At 38.9% G+C, this 21,255-nt stretch overlaps 2 protein-coding genes across 3 annotated transcripts in view; one reads left to right on the top strand and one right to left on the bottom strand.

Moving 5' to 3' along the window:
• The window catches only part of aven (apoptosis, caspase activation inhibitor), a 62,345-nt gene extending 48,443 nt beyond the window's left edge, over positions 1–13,902 (bottom strand). For both annotated transcript variants that reach the window (XM_034161949.1, XM_034161948.1), the window contains exons 1-2: positions 13,622–13,902; positions 8,554–8,722 (exon numbers count right to left, since the gene is read on the bottom strand). In XM_034161949.1, coding sequence (XP_034017840.1) covers positions 8,554–8,722; positions 13,622–13,876 — 424 coding nt within the window. In that variant the 5' untranslated portion in view covers positions 13,877–13,902. The remainder of the gene's footprint in view (positions 1–8,553; positions 8,723–13,621) is intronic.
• A 3,391-nt stretch (positions 13,903–17,293) lies between these two features.
• Positions 17,294–19,287, top strand: LOC117503399 (muscarinic acetylcholine receptor M5-like). Its single transcript, XM_034162611.1, has one exon. It carries the CDS (start codon positions 17,401–17,403, stop codon positions 18,937–18,939), a length of 1,539 nt encoding a protein of 512 aa, XP_034018502.1. The 5' UTR covers positions 17,294–17,400; the 3' UTR covers positions 18,940–19,287.
• The last annotated feature ends 1,968 nt before the right edge of the window (positions 19,288–21,255 follow it).

Here is a 21,255-nt window from a genome sequence, read left to right as displayed (position 1 = left end):
CTAAGTCCCTGTTGGTAAATGATATAATAATTGATCAACATATTGATTTATTCTGCCTAACAGAAACCTGGTTACAGCAGGATGAATATGTTAGTTTAAATGAGTCAACACCCCCGAGTCACACTAACTGTCAGAATGCTCGTAGCACGGGCCGGGGTGGAGGATTAGCAGCAATCTTCCATTCCAGCTTATTAATTAATCCAAAACCCAGACAGAGCTTTAATTCATTTGAAAGCTTGTCTCTTAGTCTTGTCCATCCAAATTGGAAGTCCCAAAAACCAGTTTTATTTGTTATTATCTATCGTCCACCTGGTCGTTACTGTGAGTTTCTCTGTGAATTTTCAGACCTTTTGTCTGACTTAGTGCTTAGCTCAGATAAGATAATTATAGTGGGCGATTTTAACATCCACACAGATGCTGAGAATGACAGCCTCAACACTGCATTTAATCTATTATTAGACTCTATTGGCTTTGCTCAAAAAGTAAATGAGTCCACCCACCACTTTAATCATATCTTAGATCTTGTTCTGACTTATGGTATGGAAATAGAAGACTTAACAGTATTCCCTGAAAACTCCCTTCTGTCTGATCATTTCTTAATAACATTTACATTTACTCTGATGGACTACCCAGCAGTGGGGAATAAGTTTCATTACACTAGAAGTCTTTCAGAAAGCGCTGTAACTAGGTTTAAGGATATGATTCCTTCTTTATGTTCTCTAATGCCATATACCAACACAGTGCAGAGTAGCTACCTAAACTCTGTAAGGGAGATAGAGTATCTCGTCAATAGTTTTACATCCTCATTGAAGACAACTTTGGATGCTGTAGCTCCTCTGAAAAAGAGAGCTTTAAATCAGAAGTGTCTGACTCCGTGGTATAACTCACAAACTCGTAGCTTAAAGCAGATAACCCGTAAGTTGGAGAGGAAATGGCGTCTCACTAATTTAGAAGATCTTCACTTAGCCTGGAAAAAGAGTCTGTTGCTCTATAAAAAAGCCCTCCGTAAAGCTAGGACATCTTTCTACTCATCACTAATTGAAGAAAATAAGAACAACCCCAGGTTTCTTTTCAGCACTGTAGCCAGGCTGACAAAGAGTCAGAGCTCTATTGAGCTGAGTATTCCATTAACTATAACTAGTAATGACTTCATGACTTTCTTTGCTAACAAAATTTTAACTATTAGAGAAAAAATTACTCATAACCATCCCAAAGACGTATCGTTATCTTTGGCTGCTTTCAGTGATGCCGGTATTTGGTTAGACTCTTTCTCTCCGATTGTTCTGTCTGAGTTATTCTCATTAGTTACTTCATCCAAACCATCAACATGTTTATTAGACCCCATTCCTACCAGGCTGCTCAAGGAAGCCCTACCATTATTTAATGCTTCTATCTTAAATATGATCAATCTATCTTTGTTAGTTGGCTATGTACCACAGGCTTTTAAGGTGGCAGTAATTAAACCATTACTTAAAAAGCCATCACTTGACCCAGCTATCTTAGCTAATTATAGGCCAATCTCCAACCTTCCTTTTCTCTCAAAAATTCTTGAAAGGGTAGTTGTAAAACAGCTAACTGATCATCTGCAGAGGAATGGTCTATTGAAGAGTTTCAGTCAGGTTTTAGAATTCATCATAGTACAGAAACAGCATTAGTGAAGGTTACAAATGATCTTCTTATGGCCTCGGACAGTGGACTCATCTCTGTGCTTGTTCTGTTAGACCTCAGTGCTGCTTTTGATACTGTTGACCATAAATTTTATTACAGAGATTAGAGCATGCCATAGGTATTAAAGGCACTGCGCTGCGGTGGTTTGAATCATATTTGTCTAATAGATTACAATTTGTTCATGTAAATGGGGAATCTTCTTCACAGACTAAAGTTAATTATGGAGTTCCACAAGGTTCGTGCTAGGACCAATTTTATTACTTTATACATGCTTCCCTTAGGCAGTATTATTAGACGGTATTGCTTAAATTTTCATTGTTACGCAGATGATACCCAGCTTTATCTATCCATGAAGCCAGAGGACACATACCAATTAGTTAAACTGCAGGATTGTCTTACAGACATAAAGACATGGATGACCTCTAATTTCCTGCTTTTAAACTCAGATAAAACTGAAGTTATTGTACTTGGCCCCACAAATCTTAGAAACATGGTGTCTAACCAGATCCTTACTCTGGATGGCATTACCCTGACCTCTAGTAATACTGTGAGAAATCTTGGAGTCATTTTTGATCAGGATATGTCATTCAAAGCGCATATTAAACAAATATGTAGGACTGCTTTTTTGCATTTACGCAATATCTCTAAAATCAGAAAGGTCTTGTCTCAGAGTGATGCTGAAAAACTAATTCATGCATTTATTTCCTCTAGGCTGGACTATTGTAATTCATTATTATCAGGTTGTCCTAAAAGTTCCCTAAAAAGCCTTCAGTTAATTCAAAATGCTGCAGCTAGAGTACTGACGGGGACTAGAAGGAGAGAGCATATCTCACCCATATTGGCCTCTCTTCATTGGCTTCCTGTTAATTCTAGAATAGAATTTAAAATTCTTCTTCTTACTTACAAGGTTTTGAATAATCAGGTCCCATCTTATCTTGGGGACCTCGTGGTGCCATATCGCCCCAATAGAGCGCTTCGCTCTCAGACTGCAGGCTTACTTGTAGTTCCTAGGGTTTGTAAGAGTAGAATGGGAGGCAGAGCCTTCAGCTTTCAGGCTCCTCTCCTGTGGAACCAGCTCCCAATTCAGATCAGGGAGACAGACACCCTCTCTACTTTTAAGATTAGGCTTAAAACTTTCCTTTTTGCTAAAGCTTATAGTTAGGGCTGGACCATCCCTTAGTTATGCTGCTATAGACGTAGACTGCTGGGGGGTTCCCATGATGCACTGTTTCTTTCTCTTTTTGCTCTGTATGCACCACTCTGCATTTAATCATTAGTGATCGATCTCTGCTCCCCTCCACAGCATGTCTTTTTCTTGGTTCTCTCCCTCAGCCCCAACCAGTCCCAGCAGAAGACTGCCCCTCCCTGAGCCTGGTTCTGCTGGAGGTTTCTTCCTGTTAAAAGGGAGTTTTTCCTTCCCACTGTAGCCAAGTGCTTGCTCACAGGGGGTCGTTTTGACCGTTGGGGTTTTACATAATTATTGTATGGCCTTGCCTTACAATATAAAGCGCCTTGGGGCAACTGTTTGTTGTGATTTGGCGCTATATAAAAAAATTGATTGATTGATTGATTGATTTTACGACCCAGCCTGAGCGAAGTACATGCCAGGATTCTACATAGTTCACAAGACGGAAGAGACACACCAGGCTGCTGGGGACTCTTGGACGGGACAAGTCTGTGGCACCAACCGACTTCTACGACATCCACAAAATATTGGGCGGATGCAGTAGGAACTTGTACAAAATAGTAGGAACACAATAGAAACAGATAAAGACATGGTACAGTCTCTACTGACGTCGAGAACATAGTTGAACGTTGAACATGTTAAAAAGTACAGCAAAATACAGCTTAATATAAATGTAGTAACACTGACATATTACTAATAATTAAACCTTGTAGGGATGTCACTGAAGTAGTCCAAGTGTGGAGAGAACAGGCTCTCCAAGCAGCTGTCTGTGGACTGATTTGTGAAACGTGTCGGTTGCTGTCCATGGTGGTGCAAAAAAAATAATATTTTTTTAAATCCCCACCTCCTCGTACAAAGAGAGGTTTGCTTGAAACCATGTGCTCACGTAGACTCAAGAAAACTTGCAGAACAAACGAAAAAGCACAGCACGTAACGCAGTAGTGACAAGAACAGGACGGACGCAGTGAGAATGTGCTAAGCATGTAGTGTGAGGTGATTGTTCGTAGTAATAATGAACTGCGTGTGGTATGTGTGTGATCATGTGTGTGGTAAGAATGTGTTAAGACACTGTGAGAACTTGGCAGCGACATAATCAGGATAACATATGGACTTGAAGATCCTATTTTGACCACGTCCTGCTGTGTTCATCAAAGTTTTCAGGACAGAGTGCAGCCTTCATGCTCTTTGATTGTGACAGGCCATTAGAGGGTAATTCCCATAGCCATGCCCCTAATTCTTTTTTTTTTTAATATCACCTCAGTGTAATCATGTATGCTCTTGACTGTGATTGGTTTATTTTTAATTTGTACATTGCTTTTGCTGTTCATTTATTATCTCTGCGAAGAAGATGATGTTTTCACCGGAGTTTGTCTATTTGTTTGTCTTTTTGCAGGATAACTTGGAAAGTAACTAACCGATTTCACTAAAAGTTGGTGAGCTGATAAATAACATTCAGGGAAATAAGTCATTCAATTTTGGAGGTCATCTGGAATATATTCTGGAACCGAGATCCAGAAGAATGTTTGGCCCACAGCAACATTTAACTCAAAACGTTGCCAGAGCAAGTTGAGGAAATGTTGCAAGCAGATTGATAATGTGGTAACAAATAAGGGATTATTTTGGTTTTGATCCGGGACGTGTGGTGACTTTGGTATGTGCTGTCTTGAGTGAATGAACGATCAAGGCTGCTCAATGTGGGGCCCATGGACTACATTTGGCCCACCTGCACTTTGTTTTGGCAACTGACAAGCTCTCTGGAATTAACAAACTCCTGTTAAGAAAAATAAATTGATTTTTATCATGTTGAAACTTCACGCTAGATTTAAAATGTCAATGTCCTGTAAAATGTAATGCATTTAATTGTAACTGTATATAATTTACACAAGAAAAATATCTATTTTTGGCCCATGAGGCGCTTCAAAAGAAAGAATTTGGGCACTCTGGCTGAGAATGCAGGTCGTCGTGACCAGTGGACTCCCCATCAGGGAAGAAAATCATTACAGTGTCTTTGAACATCCTTAATCCCCAAGAAGCTCCTCGTGTGCAGCTGAGTGCATTTTAAACTGCCTATTTAAATGTTATTGAATTAGTTCTTTTAAATGTGTTTTGCATCCTTCAGCAGGTAGAAGACAAATGGGCTGTATTTCTACAGCGTTTATCCTTCTGAAGCAGACGCTCGACGCATTTACACACAAAAAGCACAAAGTGCGTTCAGTCGCTCACCAAAAGAGGTTAAAAACAAAAGAAAATATAAACCGAAAACGTGATGACTGGTTGGAATTCGTCAATTAGTGCAAGGCCAGTGTGCAGCCATAGAACTCATTTCAATTTGCTCCATCTGGTTCATTTCAAAAACTCACATCATCCACCACGAGATAAAGAAGCAGCAAAATATGTCCAGAGTCAGAACTCGGACTTTTAGTTCAGCGCTGGATCAGTACATGTTATAAAATCCACTCAGTCACGCAGATGGGACACTGAGCAAGGAAGCAGACAAAGTGAAGTCGTGTTTATACTCATCTGTCACCTATAATCCTGGCAGTTCCAAACTCAAGCACTTCAGATTTACAGTTCCTGAACAGTTCTCGCAGCACCTCGGCGCTGCATTATAAGTTATCAGGAGATGCTGTGTGCTTATGACACACCTAAAACAATGGAGTTTACATTCTGTAATTCACTCGAGGACAGACGACCTCTGTGGGAAAGACTGCACCTGGAAATGTGGCACCGCTGAATAGAATCCACTCAGCCACTCGTTGATTACATGACGGACTGTATTTATAGTCCTCCATTCAATTTGTGATAAGCGGGAGCTGCAGTCAGAACTGGCAACACACCGGCAGCACAAAACTTAAGCAACACAAACGGACGAACCGCAGCGGATGTGGTCTCCATGTCAGTGTTGTAATCGAAGCATAAATCCTTAAAGCCTTAAAACCTCAAGACTTATTTAAAAACAAAAGACGGAGAGTCAAAAAAGGAGAAAGAACATCGACTTTTAAAATCCAAAACATCAACAGCAGCAGCTGTTTTCCAAAAAAGCAGTATTATCTATTGCACAGTTTTGTTCAAGTATCAAAATTGTGTTTAAAAAAAATCCACGCTTGAGATCGTCGCGGTGCGCCGGCGACGAGGCCCAGGTTTGGGAAAACAACTGGATCTTAAAATGCCTTCAAGCCCAGAATGGACATAAAGCACTACAACACTGCTCTATGTGGAAAGCTTTGATTTCGGAAGGCGCGCACCCTACGGTCACATTAGCTACAAGCGACAGAAAACAAAGTGACGAGCTACTAATCGCCTTCAATCAGAGCAGGCATTTTGGAGCGTTGAGACAAAGGCTGCTATCCCGCCAGCTAGGTGCAGCCAAAATAGATGAAAAATCTATTTTATGAAAATGCTGTGCGATGCAACACGGTGACCGCCAGGCAGTGTAAAAAGGCAGCGTGACGTCAGCTGGTTGTTCGCTTGAACAAAATAATCCAAGATGGCAGAAAACGCTCTAAAACAGCTGAATTTCTACATAAATGCTCAGCTTTTCTTCTCATAGTATTGTGTAAATGCGAGACATAAACACTTATCAATTTAAATCTGTTGTTTTTCTAACCAGATAATCACTGAAGTGATTTACAAGACATCTTAAGGAGATGTTAGCATGCTAACTAGTATTATCGGTGCGTCACTGTGAAAAACGTTGGACTGAAACAAATCAAGTGAACTTTCGTTCCGTTAAGTAGGGGTCGAGAGATATGGATTTTTAAAGGTTAATACTGATAATCAACCAAGTTTGAAGGCCGATACTGATAGTTCCCGGCAGTAAAAAAAAAAGTGTCAAAAAGGTGTCAAAATTTAGTATAACACACTCTTAACACAATACATTTTTTAAATGTTTTGCTGCATATGTTTAATTGACAGAACCTTTCAATATGACCTTCACACAAAACTTACAAGGAGCTACAAATAACATTTTTATGAAGTTGACCAAATTAATAAATAAATAAATAAATACAGCCAACACAGCTCCAGTCTGCACACTGCTACCTTCTTCTACATCAGTCTGCGGGACAGCAGCTTTCAGCCTGACAGGCTGAACTCGTGACTGTGGGCGGAACTTTGCTCCAAACCAGGAAGCAGCAATTAATATTTTAAAAATTGGTATGGGCTAACAGCCCCTCGGTGCCTGAAGTAAGGGGCCATTAAAACTCTAAAACATGCAATGCATTTCCTAACTCACCAAATTAAAAAAGACATAAAGCTGATCAAACATTAGTTAACTCTGACGGATCACAGATTTGTCTGTCACCTACTGCACACTACCATCTACTGGACATGTCTGGAATTTTTGCAGATAATCTTATCACATGCGTGAGGGAAATATGTAGCAGATGCAGTTCAAGTTGATTTTTGTCATTTTCTTTCATTTTCAATGCTTTGGTCTGGTGGTTGCCAAGGCAACGGCTGATCAGCAGAAACAGGAATGCCACAGAACCAAACACAAATCACTAAGGCTGAAAATAAACATAGATAACTTTTGTGCAGCCATCTGACAGCAATTAACAGTCCAAAGGACAACACTCCCGCTTACTAATTACGCCGTGTCACCAACTTCCAAACAGCAATTAGACTCTGTAGATAAGTCGACAGAGCGGATTTTTATGTTGTTATGCCTGTGAGACAAATGTACAGATTTATTTATTTAATGGGTAAATACCTCACACAGTGAAACCTCACAATGGACTTCAAGCTACTTGAATTCTGTATCTCTCCACTCTCTTCTGTGCCTCAGGCTCTTGACCCTTGATTTCCAAATGAGATGCAAAATTTTACCTTCATCTGAAAAGAGGACTTTGGGCCACTGAGCAATGGTCAGCTGATATTCTTATTATTATTCCAGGTAAGATGCTTCTGACACTGTCTCTGGTTCCAGAGTGTCTTGACACTAGGAATGCAACACTTGTAGCGCACGTCCTGGACACGCCTGTGCGCGGTGGCTCTTCATCTGCTGACTCCAGCCTCACTCCAACCCTTGTGAAGTGCCCAAGTTCTTGAATCGGCTTTGCTTGACAATCTTCTTAAGGCTGAAGTCATCCCTGTTGCTTGTGCATCTTTTCCAACCACATTTACCCTTCCAGTCAGCTTTCCATGACTTTCTGTGGCTCACTCTCCTTGTGGTAGGCGTCAATGAGTGTCTTCTGGACAGCTGTCAAGTCTGCAGTCTTCCACATTATCGTGGTTGAATGTATGGAAGCCTAGCTTCAATCCAAGCTGCTCCATTATGTTTTAAATAATTACTTTTTTTGACAAAATAAAATGTAAAAAAAAAAAAGAAGAAAAGAAGCATTTCTTATATGCGTCTTAATTCCCCTCAGAGAACAGAAGCATTGTACCGGTGGCTGCTTTAGTAAAAGATACAGTCATATAAAAATATTATAATAACAAAACCAACTTATTATTTTTAATGATAATATCACTTAAGTACTTTTTTGTTGTTTTTTAACAAAACTCTGACATACATTACCCCATCGCATGTTCATACTGACATGCTGTTCTACCATCGTTGACTCTGACCAGAGTGCACAATGGAACACTGTAACAGCTTTCTGCTGAGGATTCTGGAACATTCACACTTAGTTTTTTTATACTGCTGAAACGAGCAGCAGTTTTGCTAAGTAAAATAAAATCTGGCTGTCAAAAATTACCTGCTGTCTCAAGCAAGACGTGGAAGTCTGTCCCCCTCTGTGTGGGCATGTCTGCAGACTCCGCCTTCTCCGACTCCACATAGCGGCCCCAGTTTGACTCCAGCTTCCTCCTGGAGAATGTCTCCATCCCCTCATCCTCTGGCTCAAAGCTGTCCTCTTCATCTTGATCCTAACAACACAAGTGAATAAACACCAGGGGACCGTTTTAAAAGATCAAAAGGGTTCGAACCTTCAACAAGAACTTAGCTAGGATGAAAACAAGCCACCTCAGTATGAAGTACTCAAAGGACTAAACAACATTTACATGTCAGCCTCAGTGTACCATGGTCAGCACAAAAACGTATGGCCATGTAAGTGTCAATGAAGATCTTGGCATTTGGCCACTCAAAACTGATTTTACATTTACAAATTAAATTTTAAAATTTAAGCACAATTCAAATACGTTCAATAGGGTTAAAGTCAGGACTTTAGAAATCCCACAAAATCTACAGAAGCAACACTAAGAAAAGGTCCTACAGAGAAGCAGTAACAAAAAGAAAATGGCAGAAACTCCGGCTCTATATTGACAGACATGTCAAAAGTGCTGGAGTGAAATAAAAAAAAATAAATAAAAATTTTTTTTCAGGCAAAGATGATTCAATGCTAATCTACAAAATGACAATCCTTTATTTAAAAAAAAGTACATCTGATCTGTTTTTGAAAACAGTTCATGTCATAGGATGATAAACTGTAATTAACTGGCCAACATATTTTTATTCTTTTGGTATCAGACAAAGTTAGGATGAATTTTCAGTTTTCATGGATATTTCCGTTAACACTCCGAAGCAGATGTAAGAAAACTATCTGGGGTGAACTCTGCATGAAGTTCAGTGTTTAGCTAAATCCTTGTGAACAAGCTCAAATGGCTTTAAAAAAAGGAGGTAGGGTGTGGGGTGGATAATGTTTACATTTTGACCCCTATGTAACCCTTCACTGACCCTTAACCTGGTGCCAAAATAGACGACCATTTCCCAAGATGGCCACCAAAATGACCCATCGAAAATCAATTTTTACATAGAAATGCTCCTATTTGATTGATTAAAATGATACTGTGTCAAATTCCATTTAGCTATACATTTTATTTGCCATTTATGGTATTTATTATGTTTTCTTTTGCTTATGTGTCAAATTAGAGTGACATTTCCTACATTTAGTATTAATGGTTTCCACCAAGCAAATGTTTTAAAAGTGTTTATCTCTCAAAACTAATCCATGTAGGACTATTAGAAGGTGTTTAGTGTTGAATATATTGTGTTGTTATTTTTAATATCTGCAGACAACATGGACATGGCAATTTATGCTACGAGGAGTTCTTGTTGGATTGTGAAAAAATTAAATCCAGCATGTCTGAATACCAACAATTCAAGAGCACACAAATCAAAGTAGCAATGACATTTTTGTGACAGAAAAAAAAACCTAAAAGATTTTGATTGATGCTGTAAATCAGATCCATTGTGATCGGAGTATTTCAATGCAAAATCTAATTTTTCGGTAGGTCACTTTGGTGGCCATCTTGGAAAATGGCCACCACGTTAGATTTTCAAGCGGTCAATTGACCAGATTTGGTAAGTATTATCTTGGGAATCATTAGAAACGGACTGCATTTATATAGCGCTTTCCCATCTGCATCAGATGCTCAAAGCGCTTTACACATCAATGCCTCACTTTCACCCTCCCAATGTCAGGCTGCTGCCATGCAAGGCGCCCACTACACACCAGGAGCAACTAGTGGATTAAGGACCTTGCACAAGGGCCCTTAGTGACTTTCTGGTCAGGCTGGGAACTGAATCAAGGATCCTCTGCCAAATTTGGTGCTTGTACCAGAAATGGTACAATCTGCTGCACTATGACAGACTGAGACTGGATTATAAGTGTTGTTTTGCCATTTTGCCTTAATTTAACCCCCGGGACCTTTTGAAACCTAATGTCATATCATGTCATGTGGAAGTATAGATGGTATGTCAATAAAGAATCATTGAATCCTGAGAGCAAAAACCTGCTTGGCCCATAGACTAAAGTGCAATTCCCCTTACTTCAGAATCGCCATCAACATATTTAATGCCCATTCAGCTCATAAAAATGGTAAATTAAAGTAAAAACAGCAAAGTTAAAACAGTAATGTATAAAAACAAAGTAAATGTAAATTAATGAGAAGTCTATCAAATAAAAAGCTTGATTTTACTTTATGAAATGTTCTCTCATATGCTGTATGTCCTTGTTTTAAATTTATAATCTGCAGGAACCTCTGTGGCTGCCTTGTATCCTCTCAGAGCAATATTACAATTCCAGAGTAGTAAATGTGTCTGGAGTGAGCAGTTCTCAAAAAACAAGTGACTGGGTAAGTAGGAAACAAGTGAGGGAAGCCACAAAGACTTCTGTGACAACTCTGAAGGCAAAAAAACATTTTAATACAAGAACACAGATCACACCCAGGGTCATGTGTCCCATGTGCCTTCTGGCAAACTGTAGCTAAAATCTCACATCTTTTAAAGAAAATCCTTCTTTCAAGATGTGAAGTTTCAGCCAGATGCCACACAGGACATGTGAACCTACATTTGATCTGTTTCAGATTTAAATGCTTTTTGTCCCATTTTATGCTTAATAAAAAGAACCTGATGTCTTCTTGTCTTTGTAAGTCATGATGAATTACTTTGTGTCCAAATAAGGCCGTATGAATAATTTGGCCTTGCTTAGACTCCAATAGAAGAAAAATGTATTAAGCATTTAGATGTTTTGAGAAATGTAACCGTAATGAAAAAGCACAAATAAAACCATTTTAGTCAGGGTCACACAGTCGGACATGGATGAAAAGCACATTACGCAATAATATTAATAAAATCAAAGATGAAAAAGCAGAAAACTCAATTTTAAAAAGTAGCAGATTCAATAGTCTGCATCACATTAATGCTGTGGCCATGTGAATGAATTCTACTTATTCTCATTAAATAAGTCAACGTGACCAAAACAAAGCACAGAGTAGTACAGCTTGTATAGAGTGCATATGGAAAGTATTCACAGTTTCACTTATTCCACATTTTATGTTACAGCCTTATTCCAAAACGGATGAAATTAATTTTTCCCCTCAAAATTCTACACATAATACCCATAATGACAACATGAAAAACTGTTTTTTTTTCTTGTTGTTATTTTAGATTTTTGCAAATTTATTTGTTAAAAAAAGCTGACATCACAGGTACATAAGTATACACAGTCTTTGCCATGAAGCTAAAAATTGAGCTCAGATGCCTCCTGTTTCCACTGATCATCCTTGAAATGTTTCTACAGCTTGATTGGAGTCCACCTTTCATAAATTCAGTTGATTAGATGTGATTTGGAAAGACACACACCTGTCTACATATAAGGTCCCACAGTTGGCAGAACATGTCAGAGCACAAACCAAGCATGAAGTCAAAGGAATTGTCTGTAGACCTCTGAGACAGGATTGTCTCAAGGCACAAATCTGGGGAAGGATACAGAAACATTTCTGTTGCTTTGAAGGTCCCAATGAGCACAGTGGCCTCCATCATCCTTAAATGCAAAAAGTTTGGATCCACCAGGACTTTTCCTAGAGCTGGTGGCCTGTCTAAACTGAGCGATCATGGGAGAAGGGCCTTAGTCAGGGAGGTGACTAAGAACCCGATGGTCACTCTGTCAGAGCTCCAGCATTCCTCTGTGGAGAGAGGAGAACCTTCCAGAAGGACAACCATCTCTGCAGCAATTCACCACTCAGGCCTGTATGGTAGAGTGTCCAGACGGAAGTCACTCCTTAGTAAAAGACACATGGCAGCCCACCTGGAGTTTGACAAAAGGCACCTGAAGGACTCTCAGACCAGGAGAAGCAAAATTCTCTGGTCTGATGAGACAAAGATTGAACTCTTTGGTGTCATGTTTGGAGGAAACCAGGCACCATCCCTACAGTGAAGCATGGTGGTGGCAGCATCATACTGTGGGGATGTTTTTCAGCAACAGGAACTGGGAGACTAGTCAGGATTGAGGGAAAGATGAATGGAGCAAAGTACAGAAACATCCTGGATGAAAACCTGCTCCAGAGCGCTCTTGACCTCAGACTGGGGCCACGTTTCGTCTTTCAGCAGGACAATGACCCTAAACACACAGCCAAGAAATCAAAGGAGAGGCTTCAGGACAACTCTGTGAATGTCCTTGTGAATGTCCTCTGTGAATCTTTTGTGGCCCAACCAGAGCCCAGACCTGAATCTGATTGAACATCTCTGGAGAGATCTGAAAATGTCTGTGCACTGACGCTCCCCATCCAACCTAATGGAGCTTGAGAGGTGCTGCAAAGAGGAATGGACCAAATTGCCCAAAGATAGGTGCACCAAGCTTGTGGCATATTCAAGAAGATTTGAGGCTGTAATAGCTGCCAAAGGTGCATCAACAAAGTATTGACCAAAGGGTGTGAATACTTATGTACATGTGGTTTCTTAGTTTTTTTTTGTTGTTGTTTTTTTTAATAAATTTGCAAAAATTAAAATAAAGAATACAATTTTTCACGTTGTCATTCTGGGGTGTGAGTAGAATTGAGTGCAAAAAAACAAATTTACTCCATTTTGGAATAAGGCTGCAACATAAAATGTGGGAAAAATGCAGTGTAACTCTTTACAGTTATGTTGTTACTTTACTGCTGTAACTCTTAACTTTAACACTGATCCTGTTACTTTTTTGTCTGCTTCTTTCCGTCACTTTACTTCTGTATCTTTTTACTGTAACTTTGTCCCTGTTACTTTTTGTTTCTATTACCCTCTTTCAACGCCCCCTTTTAAAGACGTGGTGCTTCTTTCCTCCAATCTGGCAACACTGGGTTAAGATTATTTTTAAATTATGTGTATACATATAACTCCTTAAAAGGTTGGATTTATTTGGTAAAATTCGGTCACCAAAAACTTTGCTGAAAGCTGCTCGACTGTAAACGACTGTAAAAATCTGTGCAGTTTAATCGCATCATGTAACTTTAATTCAGTTCGGTGCGCTGTTTTTAAAGTTGCCACTTCCATCAGTCTGTCAGACACACCTGGTGACTGAGATCCGCTACATGCGGGCCTCCTCCGCGTCCGCGGCCCTGGTGCTGCGGTCTTTTTCCGCGTCCGCGGCCCTGGTGCTGCGGTCTTTTTCCGCGTCCGCGGTGATAGCAGCCTCGGCCTCCTCGGTCCCGGTGCTCGCCGTCACCGTCAGTGACGCCGCGGCCGCCTCGTTTCCAGCCGCCGCCGCGGCCTCTGGTTGCTCGGAACTCCATACAAACAGCAGCAGACTGAGCCGCCGGACACATGATGCTGCTGAACTCAGTGTGTTACACCAAAAAACAGTCCCCTCAACAACACAACTCATTAGTTCCGCCTCCACTGTTTTAAACAAATTATAAAAAAAATGAATAAATGCTTTCGGAAGAAAGAAACCAGTATTTGGTAGAAATAAACCAAAGTCACAATGTTGTGTGTTTTATCTGTCATATTTTAATTATTTCTCTGCCTAAATAAAATGCAGCTAACTTCACAGTTTTTAAAATATATTAATTTAACATTTTCATTTATTTCTGTATTTAATTATTCTGCAATTAACATTTTTGCCAAATTTGTGAACTGCAGATCTAAAATTGAAATACCTTTCTAATTAAAACTTCAACAATACAAAATACTGTATTGTTTATTTATTTATTTCTGATATGACGATTTCAAAATTTGGGGTCTCTAAAATATGTATAAATAAATGAATAAATGCTTTCGGAAGAAACAGACCAATATTTGGTAGAAATAAACCAAAGTCACTATGTTGTGTGTTTTATCTGTCATATTTTAATTATTTCTCTGCCCAAATAACATGCAGCTAACGTCACAGTTTTTAAAATAAATTTAAATATATTAATTTAACATTTTCATTTATTTCTGTATTTATTTATTCTGCAATTAACATTTTTGCCAAATTTGTGAACTGCCGATCTAAAATTGAAATACCTTTCTAATTAAAACTTCAACAATACAAAATACTGTATTGTTTATTTATTTATTTCTGATATGACGATTTCAAAATTTGGGGTCTATCAAATATATAAAATATTTGACTAATATTGTTGTTGCTGCTTTTGCTATATATATATATATATATATATATATATATATATATATATATATATATATATATATATACACAAATATTACTTATATAAAAATATCACAAAAATGCTGCCTTTTGAAATTCAATTTTTTATTTAATTAGTTTTGTTGATATAAATAACTTTAAAATTTGGGGTCTATCAAATATGTGAAATATTTCTTTTACTTTTATTTATTGTTGTTGTTGCTCTTGTAACAACTGTTTTTTCTAGCTTTTCTGTTGTCAGTACTTTTATTATTTACTTGTTAAATGTTAAAATATATATTGTTATTATTCTATCTTTGTTCATTATCCATTAATAAAAGTCCTGGTCAGATGTATTGGCACTCCTGATTTTTAAGAATGTAATTTAAAAGATGTTATTAAATAAATGAAAATGAACCCGTTTGTTTTAAATAAACAGAATACTTATCAAAGTTATTAACAAACAAAACAACAAACTTTCATATGATGAAGCACAATAAACTGTATGCTTCTTGGCAGAAACAGTTTATAACTGTGTGGTAAATATATCTGGAATAAGCAATTTTCAAAAAAGCCATCAAGACATGCTTGACACTTGTGGAATTACAGGCTTCTTTGGAAGAGAAAGGTGATATTTCAGGGGTCGTTTTCTCAAGCCTAGATCTGATATGTTTTCTCAGAAATACTGTAAATTCTTCTCCATTTCATATGAAACATGTACTGTTTGATGCAATTTATTCCTTCAGAGTTGTCTGGGTGTCTTGGTGGCTTCCCTCACTGGTCTCTTTCTTGCACAGTCGCTCAGTTTTTGAGAACTGCCTACTCCAGACAGATTTACTGTACAGTAACATGCTGTTTGTATTTCTTAAAGATTGATGTAAATGAAGCAAAAAATATGTTCAGTGACTTAGTTCATGTGTCCATCCCCTGAACTTGTCCAAAGAAAACCAGCTGATTAGCAATAAATTAATCAAAGGGAGCCAATAATTTTATCCAACACACATTTTATGTCTGGTTTTTAATTCTGTGTATGAAAGCCTTTTTAAATGTTGTTCAGTAGGTTTGAACATTTTTTTTATATTTTCATTGTAGAAAATGTACTTATGAACATATGTAAGATTTGGGTTTGCCATTAATTCAAACAAGGACTATAATTTGTGCAAAAAAAAAAAAAAAAAAAAAAAGGGCAATTGTCAATTCGTGCATTAGGCTCGTGTTAATGTCTGCCATTTATAACAAGGTCAGCAAGTGTTTTAACTCCCCGTGTTTGTGTGGGTTCACTCCGGGGGCTCCAGATTCCTCCCATATCCAAAGACACGCAGGTTAGGTGGACTGGAAACTTTAAATTGACTGTAGGGGTGAATGTGTTTGTCTGTCTATATGTGAACCTGCGACAGACTGGGGTCCTGTCCAGGGTGAACCCCGTCTCACACCCTATGACTGTTGGGATAGGCTCCAGCTCCCCATGCCCCTCAACTGCAGTATGCGGGAATATGGATGGATGGATAATAATACCATTTTTTCCAGAGTATAAGTAACAGTTTGTTTTTTAGTAGTTTTGGAGGCCCTGCGATTTATACTCTGCTGCAACTTATATACTGAAAATTCACAAGATTGTTGTTAATAATAGTAATTATAATGACTATTTATGTGGAACTTCCCAGGAAAGCACTAAATAATAATAATTATAAAACACTAAATGCTAATAATAAAAAATACACTTTAAAAATACACAAAAACTCCAAAATAAAAGTTGCAACTTCAACTCCAGTGCAACTTTTATGTGTTTTTTTTTTCCCTTCAAAGGGCATTTTTTGAAAGGTGCAACTTATAGTCTGGAAAATACGTTAGTAGTGGTAATAATAATAATAATAATAAATAAGGTCCCAAAGTAAATATTAATAATTAAAATATTATAATTGTCAAATTTGAAAATGTAGTTCCAAAAAAAATTTATTATTTAAAAAACTCTGTGGTTCCAAAATGAATATTAACAATTACAATTGTAAAATTTTAAAACCTGTTTCCTGAATAAATATAATTATCAAATAAAAACAATTATTTGATTTCATGTAGAGTTGGTATGATGTTAGTGAATCGCTGCTTTCATGTCTGTGACAACATGAACCAATAAGAAGGGGGCATATTGACCACAATCACAACATCTTCAAAATCAAAGACAGATTATCTTTGGTTCAAAGGTTATACTGTATATTTTGATGCATAATTGTACCACCCCCTGCTGACTGAATGAAGGAGGGCATTGAGCAGGCCTTACTGGATGTTGGAGTCGATCACTGGAGGATATGAATCTGATCTGATTCCACTTGTTTTTGTTTTAATATCATAGCATGGAAGAACTGTTTTCTGCATGTTGTCCAATACCTGAAAGTGTGATTCCTTAAGTGCTTCTTAGCGTTGAGGTGTTTGTGATCAAGATAGTAAACCTCAATGCATCCGATGTTGGGAACATAAACCACACAGAGGTCTTTTGCCACAAACATTTCTCCCTTATGACATCACAAAGGTTGGATCTCCATTAAAGTCAGAATACCAATTCGAAGTATGACTTCCTAATTTTCTACCATCGCGCTTTGTTCCCGAGTGCATTTCATCATTAATTTTCCTTTTCATTTCAGGAAAACTCCAATTCCAAATGGCGCCGCAGTGGTCGACTTTTCACTGAGCTGCCACGTATAACGCAGACGGCACAGCAGCATGGGTGTCGAGCATCTCCAAAACAGCACTTCTGGAAACACGTCACATGTCCAGTCTTCACCCCACAGTCTCTGGGAGGTCATAGCCATAGCCACGGTGTCGGCCATTGTCAGCTTGATAACTATTGTCGGTAATGTCTTGGTGATGTTGTCCTTCAAAGTAAACAGCCAGCTGAAGACGGTAAATAACTACTACCTGCTGAGTTTGGCCTTTGCGGACCTCATCATCGGAGTTCTCTCAATGAACCTATACACCACTTACATATTAATGGGATACTGGTCTTTGGGAAACATTGCATGTGATCTCTGGCTAGCACTGGATTACGTAGCTAGCAATGCTTCAGTTATGAACTTACTTGCCATCAGCTTTGACAGATATTTTTCCATTACAAGGCCGCTGACCTACAGGGCTAAGAGGACTCCAAAGAGAGCCGCGATCATGATCGGTCTGGCATGGCTGGTGTCATTTGTCCTTTGGGCACCACCCATTCTTTGCTGGCAGTACTTTGTAGGAGAGAGGAATGTTCCACCTGAGCACTGCCAGATCCAGTTTTTAACCGAGCCCGTGATCACATTTGGTACAGCCATTGCCGCTTTCTACATTCCAGTCTCTGTTATGACCATCCTGTACTGTCGGATCTACAAGGAGACGCAGAGACGCACAAAAGATCTGGCTGAGCTCCAAGGACTCACAACTGATGGGGTTTCAGAAAGAACTGAACCACAGAAGACGATCATTCATTCTTGCTTTCATTTCACTAGAGAGGGGAAGGACAGGAGTCAGGCTTCCTGGTCCTCATCTACTCAAAGTAACGCCACCAAGACAACCTCCAGGTCAGACAAGGCATGGGCTAAAGCAGACCAGATCACGTCCTTCAACAGCTACACCTCATCAGACGAGGATGAACATCACGTCTCTACGGAAACCCCACAGGGATCTATCAAAGACCGAGGTAGTGGACAAAGTAACAAGAACGGGCAGGTGGCTGATTATGCAGAAGATCAATATTTTTCAAGCCCTCTGAAGAAAAAGAGTAAGAAGTGCATTGCTTATAAGTTCAAACCGGGGTCAAAGGGTAAGAATGGCAATCTGACACCAGCATCTCCGTGCCTGACTGAAGTGGTGCAAAGTGTCAAAAACGCCTCCCCTTCCTCCTCCACAACCTCCAAACCAATGGACACGGCCTTGAAGAACCAGATTACCAAGAAGAAGAGGATGGTGCTGGTGAAGGAGAAGAAAGCAGCCCAGACCCTCAGCGCCATCCTGCTGGCTTTCATCCTGACGTGGACGCCATACAACATTATGGTCCTCATTTCCACTTTTTGTGGCGAGTGCATCCCCTTGTCCCTCTGGCACCTTGGTTACTGGCTTTGCTACGTCAACAGCACAATCAACCCCATGTGCTACGCCCTCTGCAACAAAACATTCCAGAAAACCTTCCGTATGCTTTTACTCTGTCAGTGGAGGAAAAGGAGGAGAGGTGAGGACAAGTTGTACTGGGGTGGACAAAACCAAAACATCAACATTAAAATGACTTGATGGGATACATGGCTTTTGCTAATGGACTTCTTGAATCGTTGTACAGCCATTAGTCATCTTAAGCATAAAGTGCTGGTATGTTTTTTGTGTTAAAGTGTACGTTGGTGCAAAATGAAGTGAACCTGACGCAGCACAATGTTCCAGATGACAAACCCTTACTCTACTGTCAGATTAGCTACAAATGAGGGTGACAAACAGCAGGCTTTTGTTGCTTGATGGGCGTTCTTGGGTGTAACCAGCTCATGGTTACTTGTCGTTACTGTGCACAATGTTTAATCGTGGATTATAAAGGACCTATGAGCTTTTCATGTTTGTAGTCCAAGAGTTTGAGCATAAGCAAATGGAAATTTTGCAGAAACCGCTGAGATTTGTGAAGAATCACATAATAAATGTCCACAAATGTCCTTTGTGGCTTTTTAAAAATCCAAGATGGCACCTAACCGGCTGCTATTTCACTTATTTTTACGTATCTTTGCTTCTGGACAATGTAAGTGTCTAAGTGTATGTATGGAGGTATGGAAACACTTTACAATGATTATATAGAGGGTTTGAGTATTGGAAATGACAGAAACTCAGACGGCGCCCATATTGGAATGAAAAAGTGGCTGCCATTGTGTATAATCTGCTTTTAGAAAGATGTGTTAAGTGATTTAAGTGTCTGAGCACATGCTTTAAAGTATGAGAATCTATGCAGTTACTACAGTAAGGTTTCAAGTTTTGGAAATGTCAGAAATTAATTTGATGACGTCCATATTTGAATCTAAAAAGCTGCACTTTTTTTTTAATGAATGTGACTGTTATGTCAGAAACATGGAAATGTATAACTTTTTATGATGCACTCCACTTACTCTTCACCTGTAGTTTCTCAAACCCTAAAACATATTTAGACACCTGAAATGGGTTCCTAACCTTCCAGACGTAATGCAGCAGTTAGCCAAAAATAACTGGGCATTTTTGTAATGAAAGGATCAAATTTTCAGGAGTGTTAGTATTTGGCATGAAGTTTATTTTCAGACGTGGAGGTATTTCAGGTTTGACCTCTAATAATACTAAAATATTAACTGGCTATGGGAAGTGATGTAAAATTTTATCTCATGACAACACAAATTTTGTTAAATGAAGGAACCTGTTAGGAACGTATTCACTGGATCAACCAAAATATGTCGCTTCATCGTGATAGTACTTTCCACCACCAGTTAAGCTACGAGTAGCAGGTTAGCTGGAAGACAACAAAAGCTCGGGGTTGTCTGGACTTTACAGTAGGACAAGAAACAGTACAGTGTTCAAATTACACATCCAGCAGATATAGATGATCATAAACATACAGTCCAAGCATCCGAGGAGAAATGTGAATCGTTATTCAAGCCAGGACAGACTAGATTATCATGTAAAATACTTCTTCTTTTCTGAATTAAAAAAAAAAAAAACAAAACAAACTTTCATTCACTAGCAAGATGCAGTTTTCAGGGACAATAGGACCAACCTGGAAGCAGCAAGCACACAGTAAGAACAACAGTGGTTCCAGAGGTCATTGACCCCTGTGGGTCATTAGAGGTCAGCTTCAGGATGCCTCCATGTCTGAAAACAAAACTTTTTCGAGTTACTTCATTAGAATGTGTGTGCTAAATTTGATGCTTTCATTACAAAAAAAAAAGCACTTTTATTTTGCCTATCTGCTACATTGTAACTGTTATAGTATAAAACCAAAACTTCTATAGATGGGCTTAATTGCTACACTAAAGCAAAGGTGGGTTTAAAATAACCCTGAAACAGTGGATTTTGGAAAGAAAGAAAGAAAAGGATTTTATTCTATGATTCTACACATTTTTCTGGGCCTAGTGACATATCTTCGTGGCCATGGCGGGGTTCCAACACAAGATCGCTTGTACTTAAACCCAAGGCGCTACCAGATCAGCTAAGGGGAATTCCCCGCGAGCCAAGCTAGTAGGAACAACTTTTCAATCTGGACTTCACCTTGTTACACTCACACAGAAATGTTAGCCTGAGCTGCAAAATTTCCTTTATTTGTCCACTTTTGAAGTAACGCTCTTGGACCGCTGACAGAACCCAAGTCTGAGACGCTTCCGTATTGATAGTTATAGCTTGCTAGCATCTGGTTACCGGTAAAATGTCTTGTAAATCACCTCAGAGATTATCTGGTTTCAAAAACAGGGTTTTCAGATTTAAAAGGGTTTATTTCTCACTAACGTTTACAAAATGCCAGATTTTTAGTGTATCCCACCACCATTGCTTTTTTTTTTTTGTTTTTTGTTTTTTGAGTAACCAAGCAACATACATCACGTTGCCTTCACTCTG

Source organism: Thalassophryne amazonica, chromosome 21 (genome assembly GCF_902500255.1).
Source record: "Thalassophryne amazonica chromosome 21, fThaAma1.1, whole genome shotgun sequence".
In the NCBI taxonomy this organism is placed as follows: domain Eukaryota; kingdom Metazoa; phylum Chordata; class Actinopteri; order Batrachoidiformes; family Batrachoididae; genus Thalassophryne; species Thalassophryne amazonica.
This window is presented reverse-complemented; position numbering and strand designations above follow the sequence as displayed.

Excerpts from the sequence above, each read along its gene's own strand:
- LOC117503399 (XM_034162611.1), top strand. The coding sequence starts at position 17,401 with ATGGGTGTCGAGCATCTCCAAAACAGCACTTCTGGAAACACGTCACAT.